The 21,518-nt window shown below is 44.0% G+C and overlaps 1 protein-coding gene across 3 annotated transcripts in view; it reads right to left on the bottom strand.

Moving 5' to 3' along the window:
* The window catches only part of MAP3K20 (mitogen-activated protein kinase kinase kinase 20), an 86,218-nt gene extending 67,327 nt beyond the window's left edge, over window positions 1–18,891 (bottom strand). Inside the window, exons 1-2 of one of the 3 annotated variants that reach the window (XM_042875001.1) lie at window positions 18,792–18,891; window positions 13,655–13,844 (exon numbers count right to left, since the gene is read on the bottom strand). In XM_042875001.1, coding sequence (XP_042730935.1) covers window positions 13,655–13,813 — 159 coding nt within the window. In that variant the 5' untranslated portion in view covers window positions 13,814–13,844; window positions 18,792–18,891. Of the gene's footprint in view, window positions 1–13,654; window positions 13,845–14,091; window positions 14,167–18,791 lie in introns of those variants that run through there. The other 2 variants (XM_042875000.1, XM_042875002.1) reach the window with 2 other exon arrangements.
* Between the last annotated feature and the right edge of the window lie 2,627 nt (window positions 18,892–21,518).

Below are 21,518 nucleotides of genomic sequence, written 5' to 3'. Positions count from 1 at the left end.
AACTTTCCTCCCAAGCTCAGAGGAACAAACAATCTCTGTGACTTCCCAAGTGTTTTTCCTATACTTAAGCAGTAAGCATCCCACCTCAGGTTACAGACAGATCTATCTCCCCTTCACCTTGCTTAGATTAACAACAGCCTCTGGGGAGACACAACAGAAACTCCACAAAAATATCACTCATTCCTTCTCAATTGAGCATCACTGCCCTTCAGTCAGCGCCTTCCCAGCAAGCAACAGCCAGACCCACAGCCCTCTCTGCAGCTCTCCAGCTATGCCTGCACCTAGACCATGACAGGCACCATTCCCCACAAAATGAAAAGGAAAAATTCTTCAACTGCTTTCCAGAAAAGTCACTCTTCTTTATATAAGATTGAAAATTTGAAAATTACATTGTACTTAGAAACTTGGCTCAAATGCCACTCCTACTAGGTAGTGATGGGAAAAAAAAGAGCCAAGACAAAAATCCTGAAATCTGAAGTTCTCACCATTATGTACAGTACATTCATCTTTATTTTACTGCATGCTGCCTTCATGAAATTTCAATCTTTTGCCATCGAGACTAAAAATATTCAAACAGAACAATGCCCAAAATAAACACTGTGAGAAAAAAACTTGCAATATTTATAAATCAGACTTAATATCATAAAAACACATTTTTTACAACACTGTTGTACTTTATATTTCTCATGTAGGTTCAGTTTTTCCCTTCATTCTCTTCGGTACATTCTTTATCTTATCTAGACTTCCTCATAGCCACCTACTTACAAAGACATGTCATTAAGAACCATTCCATTTCTATTGTTTGTTATGCAAAATTTGTTTTCAGAAAATAAACCTTTATTTCTTGTTTGTTTTTCTTTTATTTTCATTTCTATGTTACAACAAGTTTCAAAATAGTTTTAAAAGATGTAACCTGAATACCAGTATCTTTGAACTCTGCAGAAACTGAAAATCTAGAACATTCTACCTGGAGGAGTGACAAATACTATTTACAGAGTGATCCTGTACCCTGTGAAGGCAGTGGCTCTAAGTTTTATATGCAGCAGATGTACAAGGTGCAGTGAAATCACACAACTTAGTGCATCCAAACGTGAAGTACCTTTGTGATGGCTTGATAAATGAGAATGCGTGCAAACCAGATGAATTTTCTCTTAAGAGTTACAAGGAAGAATCACAGCATCACATCTCCCATTACTTTTCACTCTCTGACACTATGGGTGTACCAAATGTTTTTTAAGAACTGTTTTAACTTGCATAGACAAACAGTCCACAAAGCAAAAACAACAGTACTGCAGTAATACTCCACTACGTAACCACAGTATATTATGGGGGTAAATGCGCAACGGGAAAGAACATCTTGCAGTCAGCTTTGCCTTTTCTCCATTTGTTTCTACTTCCAGTAATCTGCTCCTCCAGACTTCATTTGAATTTTGTCTTTCATCGTTTTATTAGAAAAAAATCCAGAAATCAGAAATAAGTGATGCATACAAACCCAATGGGAAATAAGAATATTTAAAAAGCCAGTGAAAAAATTCAGATAATCTGTTTTGTGATTACAAAACATTTCACTTACACTACTTCCCCTGGCATTCTGACCTGGGCTTCCCGAGGTCATCTAATAAATTAAACAGTAAAAAGGTAGCTGGAATGTGGTATTTCATGAACTCACTGGAACTTCAGGACCAGGGTCACGGTATGCATTGTAATAATGAAACCCCCCTCTCACATGGGCTGTACTTGAAAAGCTGAGGAGGACACCACATGCTGCAGCTATGTAAACAAATGCAGCAAAACCAACCTGCATCTCCAAATAATTGTCCCTTCTCCTGTTCAGCCAGACAGGTCTCAACACGTGACATTTCCTTCATCTGTCCCCACATGCTTGCTGTTTTGTTTCCACATGGAGTACCACAAGGATGACAGGTCCAGGGCTCAGGAGCTATGTGCTGCTTCATTGATAAAGAGCTCGTTCAAACCTGGAACGTGTCTTCTGGGGTAGAAGAACAAAAGCATTGCACATACCACTGCTTCCCACCTTCCAGTGCCAGAGGTAAACAACTCCTCCTCTGAGGACTGCTCTAATTTACAAGCAGAGGGAAGTCAACCCCCCAGCAAGGAATGACATGAGCACGTACAATTCTCCACACCACTTTCAAGACAGACAACACTTAAAACCTTAAAGATTCTTCTTCAGCCAAGAAAACCATGCTTCAGCAAAGCTGATCACGAGACACAGCTTTCCAGATGGCACGGGCAGAGCTCTTTGGATCGTGCCATCACCCTGCCACAGTGCTGTACAGCTACAAGAATTTCTCCACCTTTGCAGTACGTGTTGCAAACGTGCTGCACACCGTACTGGCAGCACAACCGCTCTGGTGTTCACTTCTATGACACGTGTCCCTGATTCCACAAGAAGTCCTCTCTTCTGCACAGAAAAGTAAGAATTGGAGTTCAGGATGGTTACCTCTTACAGAAAAGATACAGTCTGGTTAGGAAAAAAAACACCCAAAGAAACATTTCCTTTTCAAACAGTCAGTGACATCTTGCTATCAGTCTAAGTGTTACCATAAAGAGGGTTTGGCTGACCCTGTGCACCTAGAAGGCACTCAGAATCCTTCTGGCTTTTCCCCTTCTTGTGTTTGAATTGTTGCAGTTGAGAGGGCTGTGATGCCTCCTTTCAGTGCCAATTTCTTCAACTATCTTTGTCTTTATCAAATCTGGGTAAAATTACCGTAGTTGAGTCTGAGGGGAAAATAGAAGACCATTTGGAAATTGCTGTTGTAAAGAGCAAGTATGGTTGTATTACTGCAAACTTGGAAAATATAACTTATGCAGTCACTAGTGAGTGAAATCTTAATATTGCATCTTCAGGGACTGCCCTGTGTTACCAGTTTCAGGGGCTGTTTGGCAAGGAAGTATCACAGTCTTAAATGGATAAAGAATAGATACCTATCTCTAGCATTTAGAGGACAAACAGTTTTGTGATTAACACTCATAACTTTCATTAAAATCTAACTATGTCAGCAGGTAATAAACCTGTTAGCAAAATAAAGATATTTCTTGGGGAGGGGGGAAGAAATAAAATTGTACTCCTATTCGGCAAAATTTGGAGTTCTAATACAACTAAGCATTTCAGTTGGGTAAATGGTGCATCTAACTTTAGCTTATATTTTCAAATTATCATGACATTGCTTCAAGATCTTCATTAATGATACGCTTTGTTCCCATTACTGCCAAACCACCAAAAAAACAAAACCATTCTTCTGAAAAGGAAATCTTGATGAACAGATGCTAAGCCTTTAGAAGTATTCTGCATGTTTCTGTATGTAGCCACTATTTAGTTCAGACTAATGTACCTTTATCATCTTGTGTACAAAAAGAAAACAGAAGGTATAACAGCCTTCTGAACAGATCCATTTTTTGCTCAAAGGCTGTACTGAATTCAGCATTTTGACAGGTTGAAGCAAATGGTGGTACCAGAAGTATACTGAAATTATATAGTTCAGATCCAGTTCTTCAAAATATGTATTTTGAGATGGATGGCTTCTTTAAATTCTGAAGGAATTTAATTCCTCATTCTTTTAAAAGCTGTATACAGGGATGGATTTTTGCAACAATGAATAGCCTAATCAGGGTGAAGAAACCTCAACCCAAAGCTCACAAAAGCACCCCTCTATCCCTTCTCCATTTTTTCATTTCCACTTTTCTCTTGAAAGGGGCATCTCACCAGAGAACCTAAAGAGTGAAAGATTTTAAAGTATAGGACTGAAATCCATCAAAACCAGGATTGTGGTCCAAACCCAACCAGCTGTCAAACCCAGAGATATGAATGTATGCTCACTTCTGTCTAATAAAATTTGAATCAAACACTTTGCATCTGATTCACCATGTGAGCTTTTATGCAAACTTCTAAAGTGCAAGGAATCCTGGGGTGGAAGAGCTATTCTGAGAGATTTCACATAGTTCACGCAATTAGGGAAACCACTTCCTTTGATTGTAAGTGTTCAAAACAGCTGAATTTCTTCTTTCAAAGGAACTCTGTGATTTGGGTCATCTCTTTTACTTGCTCTTTCATGTTTCTCAAGATGAGAGGTGAGACTGTAGAGCACATTATTTAGAAAAAAAAAAGATTCCACTTTTTGTTTTAGGGATTGAACTTGGACTATTCAAAAGGTTGTCATTTGGAAATCTATCTTTCTTTCCCTCCCTCTGTTTCCTTCTTTTCCTGATAAGCACTTCAGTGGCTCCAGTGAACACAGTCCAAAATGCCAATTTAAACCTAAAGGAAAACTGAAATGTGGTACATAAAGAAAAAGGGACTCTCATTTTCCTTTGTACTGTTGTGGCCGAATATGTAATTATAGAGGAGCTCTAGCTGCAGGATCTCGGTCCTCATGTCACGTTTACTTTTTTAATGGTTCTAAACACTGACCAAGCAAAAAGGCAGAAACAGAGATTTTAAAAGACAAACAAAGCAACTGCCCTAGTCTTTGAAGGGGTCTATGGGTTTTTTCTTTCCCAAAAAGGAAACTTGGGTCACAGTTTCAAGGCAATGAACATGTCACTCGTGCTAACAGCCGACGCCAGTGTTGTCACAGAATCAAGTGTCACTTACTCTGAAAGAATTTATTAAGGCACCCCGTTAGTGCCACTACTCATTGCTCCTCCCAGTAACGGCCTGGAACAAGCAAGGAATTTCTCCCTTTTTACTACATTTCAGATAACATAAGAATAAAAAGACAGGAGGCTTCACACCACACATTTTAAGTTTATTAAGTAACAGTGGTATGCTTGTTTACCTTGGGAGGACTGAGCCTTACTCCCCGTCAGTGAGAAATTATAGTCCTCCATCCAGAAATACAGCACCAACAGGGAAGTGGTTTGCAATGTGACCAGAGCAAAATTAGTTCAACAGCTCTGGATTTTATCCATCTGTTGCTACATACTTTATCCAGCGCATGCAGACACATCGCCAAGAAATCAAAGTAAAAAGTCTCCTCCTCAGTTTAGAAGATTAAAGGTGCACAGTTCACTGGAAAAACAGCAACAACTATTCATAAGCAACCATGGCTGATAGGATCATCTCAAACACACCTAGCATTACTAAAACAAAGGCTATTATATGATTAGACAAAAAGTAATTTTGCGACGCTTCTGCCCTCTAAGTGCACACTGGCACGCATTACATTTTCATTGTTCTGTGACTCTACAAAGGAAAAGATATTATATTGGAAAATGCCAATCACTCACCAGAAGGTGCAGCAATTAGATTATCTTAGCAAGTTTCCAGAACAACAACCTACGCACATCTCATCTCCTGCCTCTGCCAGATAAAAATCCATGTTCTCATATAAAAGCTGATGACTGCACAGCCTGCATGTTTTTTCCTCACATTCCAAACGTGAACTCAATGTCAGACAACTGAATCCTCTGTCCACCAACAGCTTCCTTGCCTCTCCTGCAGCAACTCAAAGGTTAGTTTTCAGGTCTTTTTGTTTTAACAAATTATGCTTGTTTTTAATATACCTACTAGAAAATGACATGCCCAGCACACACGCAAAAAATGCAATCACAGTGTGCATCACGACATGTTTCTTTCTCTCCTTTCCTTAAAACATACAGCCATCACAAGCCTCAGGTTTTGGGAGTCTGAGAGCAGAACGCAAATACAGGCAGAGGAGGAAGAGAACACACATGGCACACTCCCCTCACAGCGAGGCCCAGTGCTGCCACATCCCGTGGGCCCAGCTGCCCTGAGCCCCTTGGAGGGGACCAAGGTGGCACAGAAATGGTCGCTGCCACTTTTGCTACCTGGCTTCCAGTGGCTTTCAGAAACAGAAAATTATGCAGAATGATTGCAAACAGTCTTTCTCCCCAGCACTTCACCTGGGGACCACGAAACACACAAAAGATAGCACACAGGGCAGCCTGGAGGCAACTGGACCAGGACAGCAGCTCCTTACTTGCCCTGCTGATCAACTGTGTGATCAATTGAGTGTGAGAAGGGTTAATCTGGAGCTATTCCCTGGGCTCCTCAGCAGCCGCCTGCTAAAATAAACAGGCTGCAGTGCTCCCTCTCACTGTTTATACTGTCCTCTTAAAAAGGAAACTTTCTCTATCAGCACCTTAATAAGTTGCAATAGGTAAGCACGCAATAAGCTTTACAGGCAGAGCTGCATCATTTACAATTAAAATCAGACTGATTTTGATGCTTCACACAAAGTTACAATCTATATACTCTTCAACTTCGCTTTCAATGAAATCTTGTGCCCCCTCATGCAACTCCCTTGCAGCCAGGGAAAAATTAAAGACAAAAAAGACAAGGCAAGAAAAGGAGGGCATACTTAGTTTTACCAAGACTCTTAGTGGCAGGGGACAAAACCCAACAGTTCAGAATGGCACTGCCACAATGCACGTAGTGGGTATTTTGGGGTACTCCAGTCAAGACCACAGCTGCTCTGCTCAGCTTTGAGTAACAAAGAGTGGGAATGGGCCGTTGGCTCCACAGTGCAGGGCACAGCACAGCTCTGAACTGCATTTCATCAACCACATGCTTACATACAGCAAGACAGAAAAGTTACAAGAAATTTAAAATACTTTCTTATACCTCAGCAGCAACTCTGGTATCGTCAGAAATGGTAACGTGCCATTCCACACATGGCAATGCATGTGGATTATCTAATGAGAGCTCCCAGGGACTGCAACACCAATGGACTCCAGAGCTGGTCACAGATATTTGATTGTCACCTGTCCCTCAAACACAAGCACTTAGCATAAAGTTATTAATAGACACCACTTGTAGGGTGATTTCATTATCTTAAGTTTGCTTTAAGAAAATAAGAGCTAGATAAATGTAGAGATAAGACTAATCTGAACTAACTCTCAATTGTTTGAGTCTAGTTAGCAAAGAGCCTAAAACAGCACACAGAGAAAAGGAGCTCTTCTACATCTGTGAGATTCCTACACTCACGCTTCAGTACAGCTTCAGCATCCCAAAATACCACTGCACAGTTGTTGTTCACTTCAACAGAAGCCCAGGGTCAGCAAATGTCGTGGGAGGGGACATAGAAGAGCACCAATTTGAGGTCAGAGGCTACTGGCATAGAGAAATAAGCACCACAACCTCTCCTCCAAATTGTAAATAATAACTGAGCCCATGCAAAAAGATGACAGAAAAAGGAGAAATGTATTTAGAGAAAAACAAACAAACCAGCCTTAATAGAGACCAAGTATCTACTGGCAACACCAGCAGTAACAAAAGTTTGCAGCAGAATTATTTTTGAGAGATTATATAATGGAATTAAATTAATTTCAAATTGGAAGAACACTTAAGAATAACAAAATAGGCTGGATATTGTGAGTACAAAAACAAAAATGAAGAGTGCTATTCAAATAATCTACAGAAACACATTTTTTTCCCTTACAGAAAGGCTATTTACTGACAATTTGTAGGAAACTGGTGTTAACACTTGCCTGCAGATGTTGCACCTTCTGAAAATGCAAATGTAAAGACAATCAAATTGAAAGGGTCCTAGACCCCTCACAGATACTCTTGGACAACGCACGTACATTAACTGAGCTATGAAAACTGCCTGCATTTGCCTGGCCAACAGCACACACACAGTAGCTTTTCTTTACCCTGACAAATTTCAGGATAATTCAAGAGAATCAGGAGAAAGGCAGCAACACAAAAAATCCAATGCATTTTTATTTATTTAGCTGTTCATCAAGTTTGTGAAGTTATTGTTCACAGATGTCTAACGGTCAGCAGGAGAAAATGTGCACTTCACTCTTTACAATTTCAGTACAAAATCTGGTATTTTAGCTGATACACATATATATATACAGGATAACTTCTTAACATGAGTCTATAGTGAGATTCACCAGTGCAAAAGAGTTTTCCATTTATTGCAAGCTCAGATGACAACACTGACGGTCACTGTGTCTCAAGTGAACCAAAATAACTTCTGAAAACACTGAGTGCCAGTCTGAGTCTTCCATGCCAGTTTCATTGAAGTTAATGTCTAAATCAAATTAAGCCATAATTGGCTCGATTTAGAACAACTATGTATACACCAGCCAGTAAGAAGCTCAAATTAAGCTGGTCAAAAAAATCTCAATAAGCCACACAGCTTGTACTACAGATATTCATTATTCACATGAAGTAACTCCAAAAGATGTTAGTCATCTAATGAAAACCTTGCCATAAAATGTTTAAACACATAAATAAATAACAATAATAAAATCAGTACAATAAAATGTAGCAAAATACAGCCTCTCTTTAAAACAGGCAAAATGAAAGCCATGCCACTTCTTCCCAGGAACAGACGTATCTGGCAACGTTGAATGATTTTTTCATTAGACTGTTATCTCCCAAATACCAGGGGGCTTTGAATTCATTTTGGTTTTAATGCATATTCTGCTTCATACTTAAAACATTCTTACCCAAAACATCCACTAAGAAAATCTCCTAATGCACTGACTTTCCTGAGACCTGAGAACATGACATTCCTTTACAAAAACAAATAGTTCTCAAGAAAATCTCTCTTGAATGAAGGCCAAAAGTAGGGTAAAACCAAAAACAGACACAGCCAGAGATGTTTTGCAGAAGTCTGTCCTATCCACCATGGTTTATTTTGTGAGATGCAAAGTATAAGACATAAGGAGCACCCGAGCCCATCCTCACAGCTGCCACAGAGCAGGCAAGGGCACCAGGTATCCTTCTGATATCTTTCTGGGAATACCATAGCACTAAGAGAAGCACTCTAAGCCATTTCCTTTAACAAAATATAAAAAAGAAACAAAAAACACCAACTAAATAATCACTGTATTGAAGAAAAAAAAAAAAAAAAACGCCTACCTTCAATATAATAAATACAACTGCAAAGAAATAAAACGTTTGACAAAATACAGAAGCATTCCTTTAGATAACTATTGGGCTGGATATGTACCCATGAGATCCTTAGACTGGGGATATTCGACCTTTAAAAAAAAAAAAACAATAGTGAACTCTGTAATTTTCCAGTATAGGTGCAGATCTCTGAGAAGTCTGACTCCTATGCTTATAGGAAATACTTTGGGTCACCTTTCATAGCTCATTTGCAATGCTACGAGCATGCAGGGAGCACAGGTTGGGAGCCCTGAGTTTGATGCCCTCTCAAGATGTTCTCTTGAATCACTTCACAAACTGACCAATTCAGAACTGAAAGGGCTAATATTCGTGGAAGCTCGTGGAAAGATCTAATAAAATATTAAAAAAGCATCAATATTGCCCTTCCTTACAGCTAGAGTCCAGAAAGAAGTCATCATTCAAGACTGGCACCCAAGCACCCTCGATAGCTATAAACTGCAAGCAAAAACATCTAGTATTTTAAGTTTTGTCTGGGCTTTGTATCAATTTCAGTTTGGTTTTGTTTGTTTTGCTCTATTTTACTCTGTTGTTTTTCTCATGTTACTCCTGAAAGCCATTCCCAGTCCTACTCTTATGACCTACATTAAAATTACCACGCGCTCTGTTATGAGTACAAACATGAGTGAGGTAAGGCCAGAGACATGCTGATGATTAAACTTAATTCATGCAGTTTGAAAGTTACAGGCACAACCAACATCTTCTGGACAGTCCCTTCCAAAAGTGGATCATAAAATAAAAAGAAGAAACCAGCTGCATTATTTTCCATATGAAAAGTTTTATAGAGTAGTTGAAAAGATCCCCTAAAGCTTATTGTACAAGTGTGTTACATGCGAGAAAATCTAACAGCCAAACTTCCAGCAATACGGCACAAAAACCAGCAAAAACATGCTTTTATTCTCGAGCCTCATAAAATCCATTTGCATCGCACAGACATGACTGAACAAGGCAGGCGCTGTTCATCAGACCCGGTTAACATGTTTTCTGCACGAGTGGCTGTTAGTTCAGCAGCAGCACTTTCCAGTAAGATCTCAATAGCATTTTACTGGTGTCCCCATCCCCCCCCGCAGCTTGTTGAGGCCACTGCCAGCCCTGGGAAGGGCTCCAAGGGCAGCCATACTGCTCGGAACCCAGCAAACCTACACAAGTGCTACAGTTTCAACAGCTGAAGTAAGCAAGCCAGATGTAACACTACTGCTCAATGATAGCACAGGGTTCCCAAGCCACAGAGCATTCCTAGAGAGTGAACACATTACAATTCAGAGCAAGTTTCAGGTAAAATTCCAGTAGCACAAAGCTCACAGCGAAGAAGCACGGTCCCGATCAGCAGAGGCATTTCTTCTTGCTCTGTATGCATCATAAACATCATGCTGGTAATCTGATTTCCCATAAAACAATCTCTTTAAAACCAAACGTTACCAGAGTGCTCATACAGGACAGCAAAACTGCAATTTAAATTTGTTTTTGTCGTTACTTAATCACTCAGGACACACTTAAGGTTTGCTTAATCAGCAGAAGTTCTGCCCCAAGTCTTGGGCCCGATACTCTAATCAGGGCCTTGCAGAGGGTTGCTCTGTCCATGCATCTATTTAGCTGTACTCATCCACAGGAACATGCACCTCTTCTTGGGCACACAGACTTTACTACCCATCCATAAAGAGGCAGTGCTTTGCAGAGGACTTTCCACATTTGAAAGACTTTTGAAGAGAACTGATTGAGCTACACTCTTTTAAGTATTTATCAGCTTTGCTGAGAATGTGTTTTAGTCTGAGATGCCACTACGTACTGGAACAAAAAATGCTTTGTTTTACATGTCAGAACTTACTAGCCATTTGGCTAACACAAAGCCTGGTTTAGCTGGGACTGTTTAATAAAATGAAGCACAGATACAACATATTTGCAGAATGACACCACAGCTCTATTCACTTGGCTTGTGCCCCTCAGACTCGGCAAGCATGAAATTCCTCTGAGCAAGCTTTTCCCAACTCTGCTCTGTTTTCTCTTTATTCAGTTGTTATGGATTATTGGCAGCAGTTAAGAGAAATAAAAAACAATCAGTCACGGAGTTAAAAAGGACATTTCCTTTCAAAGAAGTCAGAAAGGGCAACAGTTAGTTTTCTGGATTAAATGCAAGCTTTCCAAACATCTACATACAGTTAGAGCAAGTTATTTTCCTACCGCTATCACAAGAGTCATTGCCTCACCATGACTTTCAGCACAATGAAGTCACTGACATTCAATATTGTCATAACTACAGATAAACATACTACAGACAAACACTGTATGTAAACAGACGGACAGCCATTAAGGTCAGAAAAGACTTTTAGACCACTGAGGCTGGCCTCCAGCATTTCACAGGACAGGACACCTCACCAGGCTCTGTTCTGCTGAGCTCAACAACCTGACACAAGTAGTTGTCCAAACAGACATTTCAATGTAAAGGCATGAAGAGATGGGAAGGATTCTCAACTCTGTTCCTTCTCTCTGTAGTCTGTTCCAAGTGTTACTCATCCTCACTCCTTATAATTTGTGCTTTATTTCCCATTCTAATTTGTCTGGCTTCAGATCCCAACCTTTAGTTCTTATAATAGCTTTTTACTTCACTTTACCTTTTACTAGATTAAATGAGCCCAGCATTCTCTTTGTATGAAAATGCAATTGTTGTAAGAAAGCTCTTGTTTTTTTTTAAATTAACTCTCTAAGGTTTTTGACAGACTGATTCTCACAAAGCTTTCTAGGCATATTTAAGGTATCAGCAGTTGCCCGTATCCTGCCTCTCCTAAGAGCTCCCAAGAAAAGGTGTCCACACCAGCTGCTTCCAACTACAACTCAGCCTTCTGTTTAAGTTGCAAATGGTGACCAGTCTGAAGGAAAACACACAGATCTTGTACTTGAAGGCACTCACCTCCTTCTGTCAACACTCCTAACTGTCATGTCCCCCTCACACCCTTGCATCCCTATACTTTCCACTCTCTCTGTGTTGCAATTTCCCAGGGCTGCCTCTCCAGTTTGTCAGCATTCTTTCAGGAACAGCACAGCCAGGACTGCACCTACTGCTTAACATCCTCTCCCGGTGCCATTTACCCAGACAAAAACCAGTTCTGAAAAACAAGACTTGATCCTCATCCATATATGCAAGGGCATTAACTTTACTTGTAACACCACCATGAAAAGGGTGCAGGCCTTCATTAATATCTAAACAAATCCTCAAATGATACTAAATTCTTTCCAGCATACAGTTTCCTTTTCCCAACCTGTATCCCTCATTACAAGCTGAACTTTCCATTTGGATGTTTACAGAAAATATGTTATTTGAATAGTCTCAAACGTATCAGGTGATACACAAGTGATAGATAAGTGGCTGTCCTACTTTCTTCATTACCTCCCATTCTGTTATAGTTTATGACATCATAAGTGCAGTAATACTGTTCTAAAGTAGTCTTTCAAAAGCGCTCGTAGCTTGTAGTACATAACAACACATTTAAAACAGATGAATCTATTCAATAAAGATGCTTCACTGATTGCTACTGAGATCTGCCAGCGGTCTGACTTTGAAGTAGTGCTTTACAGACGCTGCCTAGCACTGATTTTACTTATCTTTTGATTTTTAATATTTGTTAATGTCAAAAAGTACACAGAGAGCAGTGCAAATTGACATTGGACAGAATGCATACACCTTTCACCATCGTCAACAGGAAGAAACATGAGATCCTTCCACACAATTTTAGACAGGAACTTGCATAATCACAATCAAACACGCTTATCACATCACTAACCTAACTCAGTAACTGCAACAGTAGGTGAATTCAAGTGTCTGGTTATTTCCTGAGCATGTCATCCTCACAGCCGCTTTGCTGTCCTTCCACTTGTAATTATCTTTCTAAAACGCTCTAATGATATTGTGTTATAAAATGATATCCTGTACAAATGTAAGATTATACAGAGTCTGGTGCTGTCCATTGCTGCATGGGGCAGCCCCGGTAGTGACCTGCACACAGTCCAAGGTTCTGCGAGGACGGCAGGCACTGCATCTCTGCTGGGGCTGTGCAGAGCTAAGGGTCAAGAGGATTTCCAGGTAAACCTCTTACAGACGGCTAAGCTGCAGTAAGCAGTCATTCTGCCTTTTCCCATAGAATTGCTAAAGGACCCGTCTGTCTTCCCAGGCCCACAGGAAGCCACTGGACAAGGTGACTGGTGTGCCAGTTAGCCTTAAACCACACTGCGAGACAAGCGCAGCTGTGGGCAGCTTGGAGCCCACAGAGTTGCCCGCGAGCTCCTGCAGCAGCAGGGCAGAAGTACCGCCCGGCAGCACGTGCAGCACCTGTAGTGAACGTACAGACACCAGCCACAGTGCTTGTGACCACACATACGGAGGAGAAAACCAGTGCATGCAGAGACAGGAAACACTAGATACTTCCACCTAATTACATGGTCAGTGTCATCAAATTAGAATTATTGGGTCCATGGGTGCAGTTTTCCTCCTCCTCTGGGTCAGAACAGAGAGGAGTTGCTGCACCAGGAAGGCAGAGGAGGGTGGCAAAAAAAAAAAACAAAACAAAACAGAAACACCTTAAATCAGAGACAAATGCAGACTGAGCCCCGTCGGCAGGTATTTGCTGTACCAACATGCACTTACATAATGAAACAAATAAAAACCAGGGTAAATTGCTTCAATTAACAGAACAGAAGACAAAAGGCACTTATGTCCTTGTTTTCACAGCAAAGAAACTAGAAGTAAACTCGTACCTCCTTTTCTATTTTGAGCAGCTTCTTCACAGCCACCTCCTTGTCCTGAGAAATCCATCGGGCTCGATAGACGCTCCCAAAACTTCCTCCGCCGCAGTTTTCAAAAAACTGCAAGTCATCAAATCTAATTTGCACAAATGAAGCACTGGTAGACGACATCTCATAATGACAAAATATACCACAGCGAAACCTGCAAAGAGAAAAGCTGTAATCATTACACACTCACCACAGATTTATGGACATTCTTACCTACGTTCAGACACCCCAAAACAAGAACCTGTTGCAACAAGCACGCTGCAGCAAAAATCTACTGTGCATAAGAAGAAAAAGCCTACAAGCTCACTGCCCAACAGGCTGTGCAAATGTTTACATTATTTGCACAAGCTACTAGGAACAGCTGGGAGACAGAAGAGACTAAAAATACTCCTCCCAAGCACCTTGGAAGGAGCCGCGCAGAAAGCACACATGCCTCCGTGTTGCCAGCACCAAGCTTGCTGGTGAACAGAGCTGTGCTTTCAGCTCCCAGCTCACACAGCAGCTCGGGCATGCCAAGCACACACACAGCACACGGCGTGCCCGCTGCCAGCCAGGTACAAGCACTGCGCTGGGACGCCCAGAAGCCTGGCCACAACAAATGTCTCTTTCCAAGTGAGTCAGTTCTGTGCACATGTTACAGTGCAGCGCGAGCTCACAGTAATTTATCTAAGTTACAATATGCGGAATTGTGAAGCATGTGCCAAGACCGGCTTCGGCAGTTCTGAGAGACGATCCATTTTGGCTGCCAGAACAGAACGTCCTTCTCACAGTTCTCAACGCAGTAAGTAAGCCACGTGCCTGCTGCAGACTTCAAGCAACGCTATCATCTAAGTGAGTGGACAGCATGTAATTTTAGGATCCTTTTTCACTGGTCATGGATTGGCAAGCTGTAAGGTCTTCAGAAGAGAGCAGAGCAGGCAAGGTCCTCCAGAACCAGAACCATGAGACTGTGGGAGAAATCTTCACCTGCTTCCACAAACCTGCCAGAATCACCACCGAGTTACTGCACAGGCAAGCAAGAAGAGTGAGCACACAGCATCTGATGAAGAAGAGATGGGTCTGAATAGAGCAAACACATAGAGGTCTGGTGTTGCTGATGAAAACCACATCTGCAGTTATACCCACCTATCTACTTTGTGCCAGAAAGCCCTGCAGGCCAGAGGCTCCTGGGGATGGCACCAGACTTCATGTGCTGTCTGGGACTTGGAGCTGCATGCTTCACGTACCACCTGCCTCTGCTCACCACACAACCAACAGCCCTTTTGCAACACAAACACACAGTTTTCCCCTCCCAGTTCTCCAGAACGTGTGCGTACGTTGATTAACAATTTAAGGTATCATTTGACCATAAATTTGTCACTCTGTCCAAACAAGCCATGAAGACACTCAGATTTTTTTCCATGTTGTATAAAAGAGCATACAGTCTTTTCTGGAACTGCCTGGTGTGCTGTAAATCTCCTCACTACCCACGAGGCTGGAGGCAGCAGCTGCTGGGCTGTAACAAGGAGGCCCGGTGCTGGCTGCAGCAATCCCTGCAGCAGGAAACAAAGGCTGCTCTTCCATTATCTATCAGCTCCTCTGCTGGTAGAAGTGCCCGAACCCTTCTGCTGACCTTTCATTCTTGTTTCAACCTTGCTGTGTTCTCACTGGTTTTTCTTTCATCTCCTGCATTCCTACGGAAGATCAGGGTCATCTTCTGCACTGCCCAAACACACCCTTTCTCCGAGGAAAAGCTCAAGGGGAAGGAAATCGGTCACTCCTGCAAATCAGGAGCATAATGAAGGCAGCTCTGACTTTATGCTTCTCTGTCCGTGCTGCTCAATAACCTGCTCTTCAGAAACAAAAGCCCATTTGTCATTTCTAATTCAGCCATCCACCCACACCAACAGTGTGTACCTGTGCCTCAGAATATATATCACCTTGCAGGCAAATAAAACAGGTGAACTTCCCAATGTGAACAACTTAAGGCATGGCCCTGAACACACTTATGCAGGTGGGTAACAATGGTGAAGAAAACAACCTCCCTACTGACAGCAGGATTATTCAGAAGGGTAACACCACTCACAGACAAAAGCTTATGCAGCACAGTGGGACCATCCATTGAACAGTGTGAGCAGCTGACAGCAGGTGGTTCTGCTGGAGATGGCAGAAGAAGCAGAAGGCCAAGTGAAAGGAAAAATGCATCAAAGGAAACAAACATTTCTGGGCTTTACTGTAGGAACTTGATTACTCTGAAAAGCTGTCAATTATTTTAAATTACTGTCCTTCAAAAAAAAAAGGTTATCAATTTTATTAAATGATTTGACTTCTAAAAGTTAGAACAAGCTGTTATTCTGAGATTTCACTAAAGAACAGACTTCAACATTTACTGATATGCAATAACATCCACATCAGACATTTGTTAAATACAAGTGAGCAGCCACCTGTGCATCCTTCCTGCTGCTTAAAAGCCCACCAATTCCCAAATCTTTCTGCAATGACAACGTGATGCCAGCACACAAGCATTTCCAGAAGCTTTCATCCCTTTAGCACCTTTTCAGATTTATCTACAACAGTCGGCTGCTAATGCTACAGTCACCAGCATACAATAAAGTAATTCAATCTAAAGAACAACTTGTGGGTTTTTATTAGGTTCTCCAATACGTTTTTTTTCCAGAGAAAGTGGAAAAGAGTCATAGCTGGGACAGCTTTCATTTAGAGATCTATAATTAATGACAGCCTAAGGTAGGTGCAGGATTTTCTTCTAGATGAAAGAACAAACCTGTTTCAATATTACCCCATGTTTCTGGATACAAGGCAGTTAATCCTCAATTAGACAGATCAATCCCTTTGTTATGTTAGAGAAAACAAGTGTTTAGAGCAACAGCTGCATGTGACAATTACACACACAGTTATTAACTTGTCATCCTGTTCTAAAAGATACTTAACAATCTGAGTTTACACCATTGGTTAAGAGAAATATCTGGTATTTCCTTAAACTCCAGATTCTTATGTCTACCCAAAGCAAGTGCATCACTTGCAGCACGTTTGCAGACCATGCGTTTCCAGGCCAGGAGAACAGCCCCGCTACTGGCTTGCAGGCCTGGGGCTGGTTTTTGGCAGTAAGCATTTTGGGGGAGCGCTGCCTGCATCTCAGAGTACCAAAATAGGAAAAACCCTGCATGGCCACCGGCGCTCCCTCCTGTGCCCCAGAAGGGGCTGAGCAGCAGGGGGATGGCCAGGAAGCAGCACGCTGCCTCATTCTTCACATAGAGCCAGGGCCCTGCTGTTCATCACTGCTGCTCCCCAGCACTGACAGCTTCCCCTTCGCGGCCTGCGAGCAACGAGCAGTGGGAAGGGAGAATCCAGCACAAGCAGCACTGTGACTGCAGCTCAGCACATGTCTGCAGACTTTGAACTGCATCTCGCAACTTGCACATGCACCTGGATGCTTCAGATATTTGATGGCTCCAAAAGCACAAAAAAAATGCCCCAAATGAAAATGCACCTTTATGTCTACACAAGGAAACCCCTCTGTAATTCACTGCTACTCCTCAGAGTATGGCTCCTCAAAGCCGGATTCAGTGTTTCTTTTGGGAAGGCATCCTGCCAACAAATTGCCAATAAAGTAGTAGCACACTACACTTGCGCTATCTTAAAATACACAGCAGAATGTGCCAAGTTTCCTTATTTGGCAAAACAGCCCTTTTGCTTCCAGGATCTTTGACCACCCATTTTTAGATCTCAATCATCCTTTGTATCCACCAGGGCCTACAGGGTGTGGAGACACCAACCTGGGCTGCTGCAGCTGCAGCTTTATTTGGAATTTAACAAAAAAAAAAAAAAAAAAAAAAAAAAAAAAAAAAGAAAGAAAGAAAAAAGAAAAAACAGAAAGCCACAAAAATGCAAAAACAGAAATGTCCTTAAGTACGGCTACCTGTCACTTAATGTAAGCAGGAAACAGAGAAGGAGCTGTAGCAATACTGAGCTACAGGAGATACTGCAGAAGGAGCTTCTGTGAGACCGTGTAATCACGCTGCGAACTGCTCATGGGACAGATGCAGGCAAATTCCACCACACCTCCAAACTAAATGTATCCAAATCCAAAGTTACAGTAACACCAACCTCCCCCGACCAGACCCAGCAGCAGCAGTGCAGGTGTCAGCACGCCAGGTAGAGCCTTGGTTACACGAGCAGCAGCACCACGCATGCCTTGTGTCAGAGGACAGGAATTCTGCTCAACGTCCATTAATAACGTTTCTACTTTCATCTGAATTTATGCAGGCTCGGGCACTACTGAAAAAAAAAAACTCAGCCGAAATAAGTTGAGTACTTCAGAAAACAAGCTGTTCTATCGTCACTCGGAGCCGCACCAGTAGCAGAGACCGTCACGTTGCACAACCCTTAGGGCTCGCCCTGCCACCCCGCGCTGATGGCAGCAGCGCGGCCGCACCTGCGCGGGGTGCGTGGGGCCGCTGCCAGCACCGCAAAAGGCTGTAGGGCACAGGCTGGAGCTCCGGCCCGATGCCGTCCATGCGACTAACCCGGCACCGCCATGGCTAGCACCGTGCCACTCGCACGCCGGGTTAGCTCCCGGTAGGTAACGCAGGCCGGCTTCCGAGGGCTTCAAGAGCAAAGTCCTGACAACGCCGAACTGTACGCCTCCAGCAGAAAGCTGCGATGTTCTCAGGCGGTGACCCCACGGATCCAGCGCTTCTCAATCCCTCCGCCCCCGGACTCGGCAGGGGAAGCAGCGCACGGCGCGGGACCTCGAGGCGCAGCGCCGCACGGCGGAGCGCCGCTCACGTGTGAGCAGACAGCGGCCAACTTGGGCAGGCACAGCGAAGTGGGGGAGAGGACGGAGGGAAAGGCTGGCAGCGCTTCGGGAATGAGGAGTGGGAAAGAAGAAAGAAGGAAAAAAAAAAAAAAAAGGAAGACAAGGACGTCGCACCTTAAAGCCCAACCTGGAGGATCTTATGAGCACCGCACACAACGACTCGGCGGGCGCCTCTCCCTCCTTCCTTCCCTCCCTCCGTTCGCGATATGTCGGGACACGCGGCCCCGCGCAGCGCTCTCCGTGCACTTTCAAACTCGTCCCGGCAGCCCTCCCATCCCTCCTCACCTTTCCCGAGGACTCCGGGCTGGCGGCCGACCCCGAAGCCGCGGCCCCCTCGCCGCTGCTGGAGGCTGCGACCGGCGCTAGCGCTTCTCCGCGCTCCTTCCCCCGCGCTTCCGGTTCATGCCGGGGAGCCGCCGCCGCCCCCGCGCCGCCTGCCCGCGGCACCACCCCGCGCTGCGGGGAGCCAGCCCGCCGCCTGAGGGCGCGAGGAGGCGCTGCGGGCGCCGGCCCGAGGGGCGCGAACCCCCCCCCCCCGCCCCCTCACGCGGGCGGACGCGACCGCCTGCGAGAGGGGCCGGGGGGCTTTGCGCCCCTCGGGCCGGCGCAGGGCTGTGTTCCCAACGCACGCACAAAAGCCACGGTTGACCAGCGGGCTGTCCTGGGGCCTGCTGAGCAGTGAGAGGCGATGCCAAGAAGCATCGGAAGGGGCTATAAAGCAATATAATTATTATGAATTACCACCAAAATGCCGGGGTGATGGTAGCTCATAGTGAGAGGGTCTGGGGGAAAAGGAGGCAGCACTGACAGCACAGCTCCAGCCTTCAGAAGATCACCTTAAGTCAGGCGGCAAAATGGCGGCACCTCGCTCACAGGGCATGCCGCATCCTCGCAGGGTGCATGGCCCTCATCCAAGCATTCTGCTGGCATTGCCATACACTGCTGTTACGGAAGAGTTTTTGTAACTTGAAAATAAGCTGTCATGTTCAGAGGAAGTGACTCAGAAGACTCCGGGGCAAGCTGGATCTTTCTGCTGAGGTAAACACATCACTCGGATGTGATGCTATGGCTTTGGTATCAGCATCGTGAAGGCTATACAGCCCATCACTGCCCTGCGCCGTGCTCCCAGCTCTGCCAGCAGTGCCTGTGCTGCTGGGGAACCTCTGGCCCTTGGTATCCCTCATGGTATTCCTCATCCATGGTTACATCCCTGTGTTGACATGGCATATAAAAATCAGCTGTGCTGCACAAACTGCACAGTGAATCATGAAGAGGTAGGCAGCATCGCTGTGAATCATGGACATTAACTGTACATCCCTGAGATGTATGGTATCAAGGTGAATCATGGAAGAACTCCTTACTGTGAATTCAGTACAGTGATTTCATGAGCGTTAGAGGGTTTTCCCCCAGGCATGTTATTCTGCCACAGGGGAGAAGAGGCTGCCAAAAGTTAAACCAGTAGAACATAAGCTGGCTTTGCCTGGGTACCCACCTCGGGCATTTTCTGTCTGAGCTGTGCCTGTGCAGTACCAAAGGGTGGCTGTGTGCCTGAGCCAGTCTCCACGCAAAGCCAAAGGTGAAGCTTTGTAGAGGAAAGCACAGGTACCAATGGCAAACAGCAAAAGGAAGCTCATCCTGTAAAGGAGGAGAGGTGCCACTCAGTCTCATTAATGCTGTGACTAAGGTGTTTATCCCTCAGTCTGAGACAATTGCCTATTAGTCAAATGGCTTCAAAATCTATTTAAATGTTTAATCGCTCGATCCATAGGTATCTGTTTCAGGCAGCAGTGTGCTTGCACTCAGAGGTCTCTTGCCTCAGGTATTTTGTCCATGGGGCCATGCAGAATTAGGATATATCATGTCTACCTTTAGGCCCTGGCTGTAGAAATAAATCAATTACTGCAGCAGAGCATGAGATAAACAGTCATTCACAGTGGTGGCGAATATTTCCTGCTCCAGGAGTAGGAGAGCAGAGTCTGCGCCAAGGGCCGTGCAAATGAACCCAATCACACTTCCTCTACTAGAGGACAGTGGATCACAAACAGGAGCCCGAGCCTATGCTGCGCTGCATGGGTCTTGTCAAACCTACATGGTAAAGTACCGTAAAACTTTTAATTACAATAACTAGGCCTTCAGTGTGTATCTTGGGTTTTGATTCTTTGTGCTTTCTGTTACTGAGTGTTATTTTCAAGCTTTTTTCCAGTACCTTAAGAACTGAAAAATGGACTAGAAAGGAACAGAAATCTGGGCAGTCACATTTCTTGTACGGGTTCAACACCTCTAAAGCAGTGGGCAGCATGTGGCAGGGTGGCTTTTTCCTCTTTGTGAGGCAGAAAATTCAAACTGAGAAAATGTGAGTTATACTAACCTCAGTCTTCTTCAGTGTACATGCAGAACACAGAAAAAGAAGAGACTTAACAGTAAACAAAAGTTATTGTAAAGCCATGACAACCATGTAAGAGAAGGGCAGCTCGCGCAACTTTTGACTAAATTTTAGTTTCATGTCAAATACTTCTTCACAACTCATTGCCACACTGGGCGTGCAGAGACGTCTCCCGCCTCCCAGCATGGAAAATTCAGCTTCATGCATGCATCTAGGCAGGTTGAGTCGCTCTGTGCCAAAAACAGTTTCCTATGCCCCACCAGCCCCACGCCCACCAAGGCCCTGCCCAGCAGAGTGCTTCGAGGTGCCTGCTGAAATGGGCTGACAAGATCTTGGGACAAATAACATGGCTTTCTCCCGCTCAGTGCCTGCATGTGGGTCAGCGGGCAGTCCCACAGCTCTGTGCCAGCACGCAGGTGGAGGGCGATTGGAAGGGGACAGTGTGGAAGTGCTCTTCGAGTAGTGGCAGGGAGTTCTGCCAGCCTGAGGCTCTTGAAACTCGAGACACGGATCGTTTGGAGGACACCTGCTCTGTATTTTTCAGTTGTCCTTTAAGACCAGTTCAGAGTTCAGCTCAGTGCTCAGTGCTCCTCTGTTCCCAGTTCTGAGATTTCTCTGAAGTGCTATGT

Source organism: Lagopus leucura, unplaced genomic scaffold (assembly GCF_019238085.1).
Source record: "Lagopus leucura isolate 7727_CA_CO unplaced genomic scaffold, USGS_WTPT01 Super-Scaffold_100012, whole genome shotgun sequence".
Lineage (NCBI taxonomy): Eukaryota > Metazoa > Chordata > Aves > Galliformes > Phasianidae > Lagopus > Lagopus leucura.
Note: the sequence above shows the minus strand (reverse complement) of the source record. Positions and strands in the feature narration are given on the sequence as shown.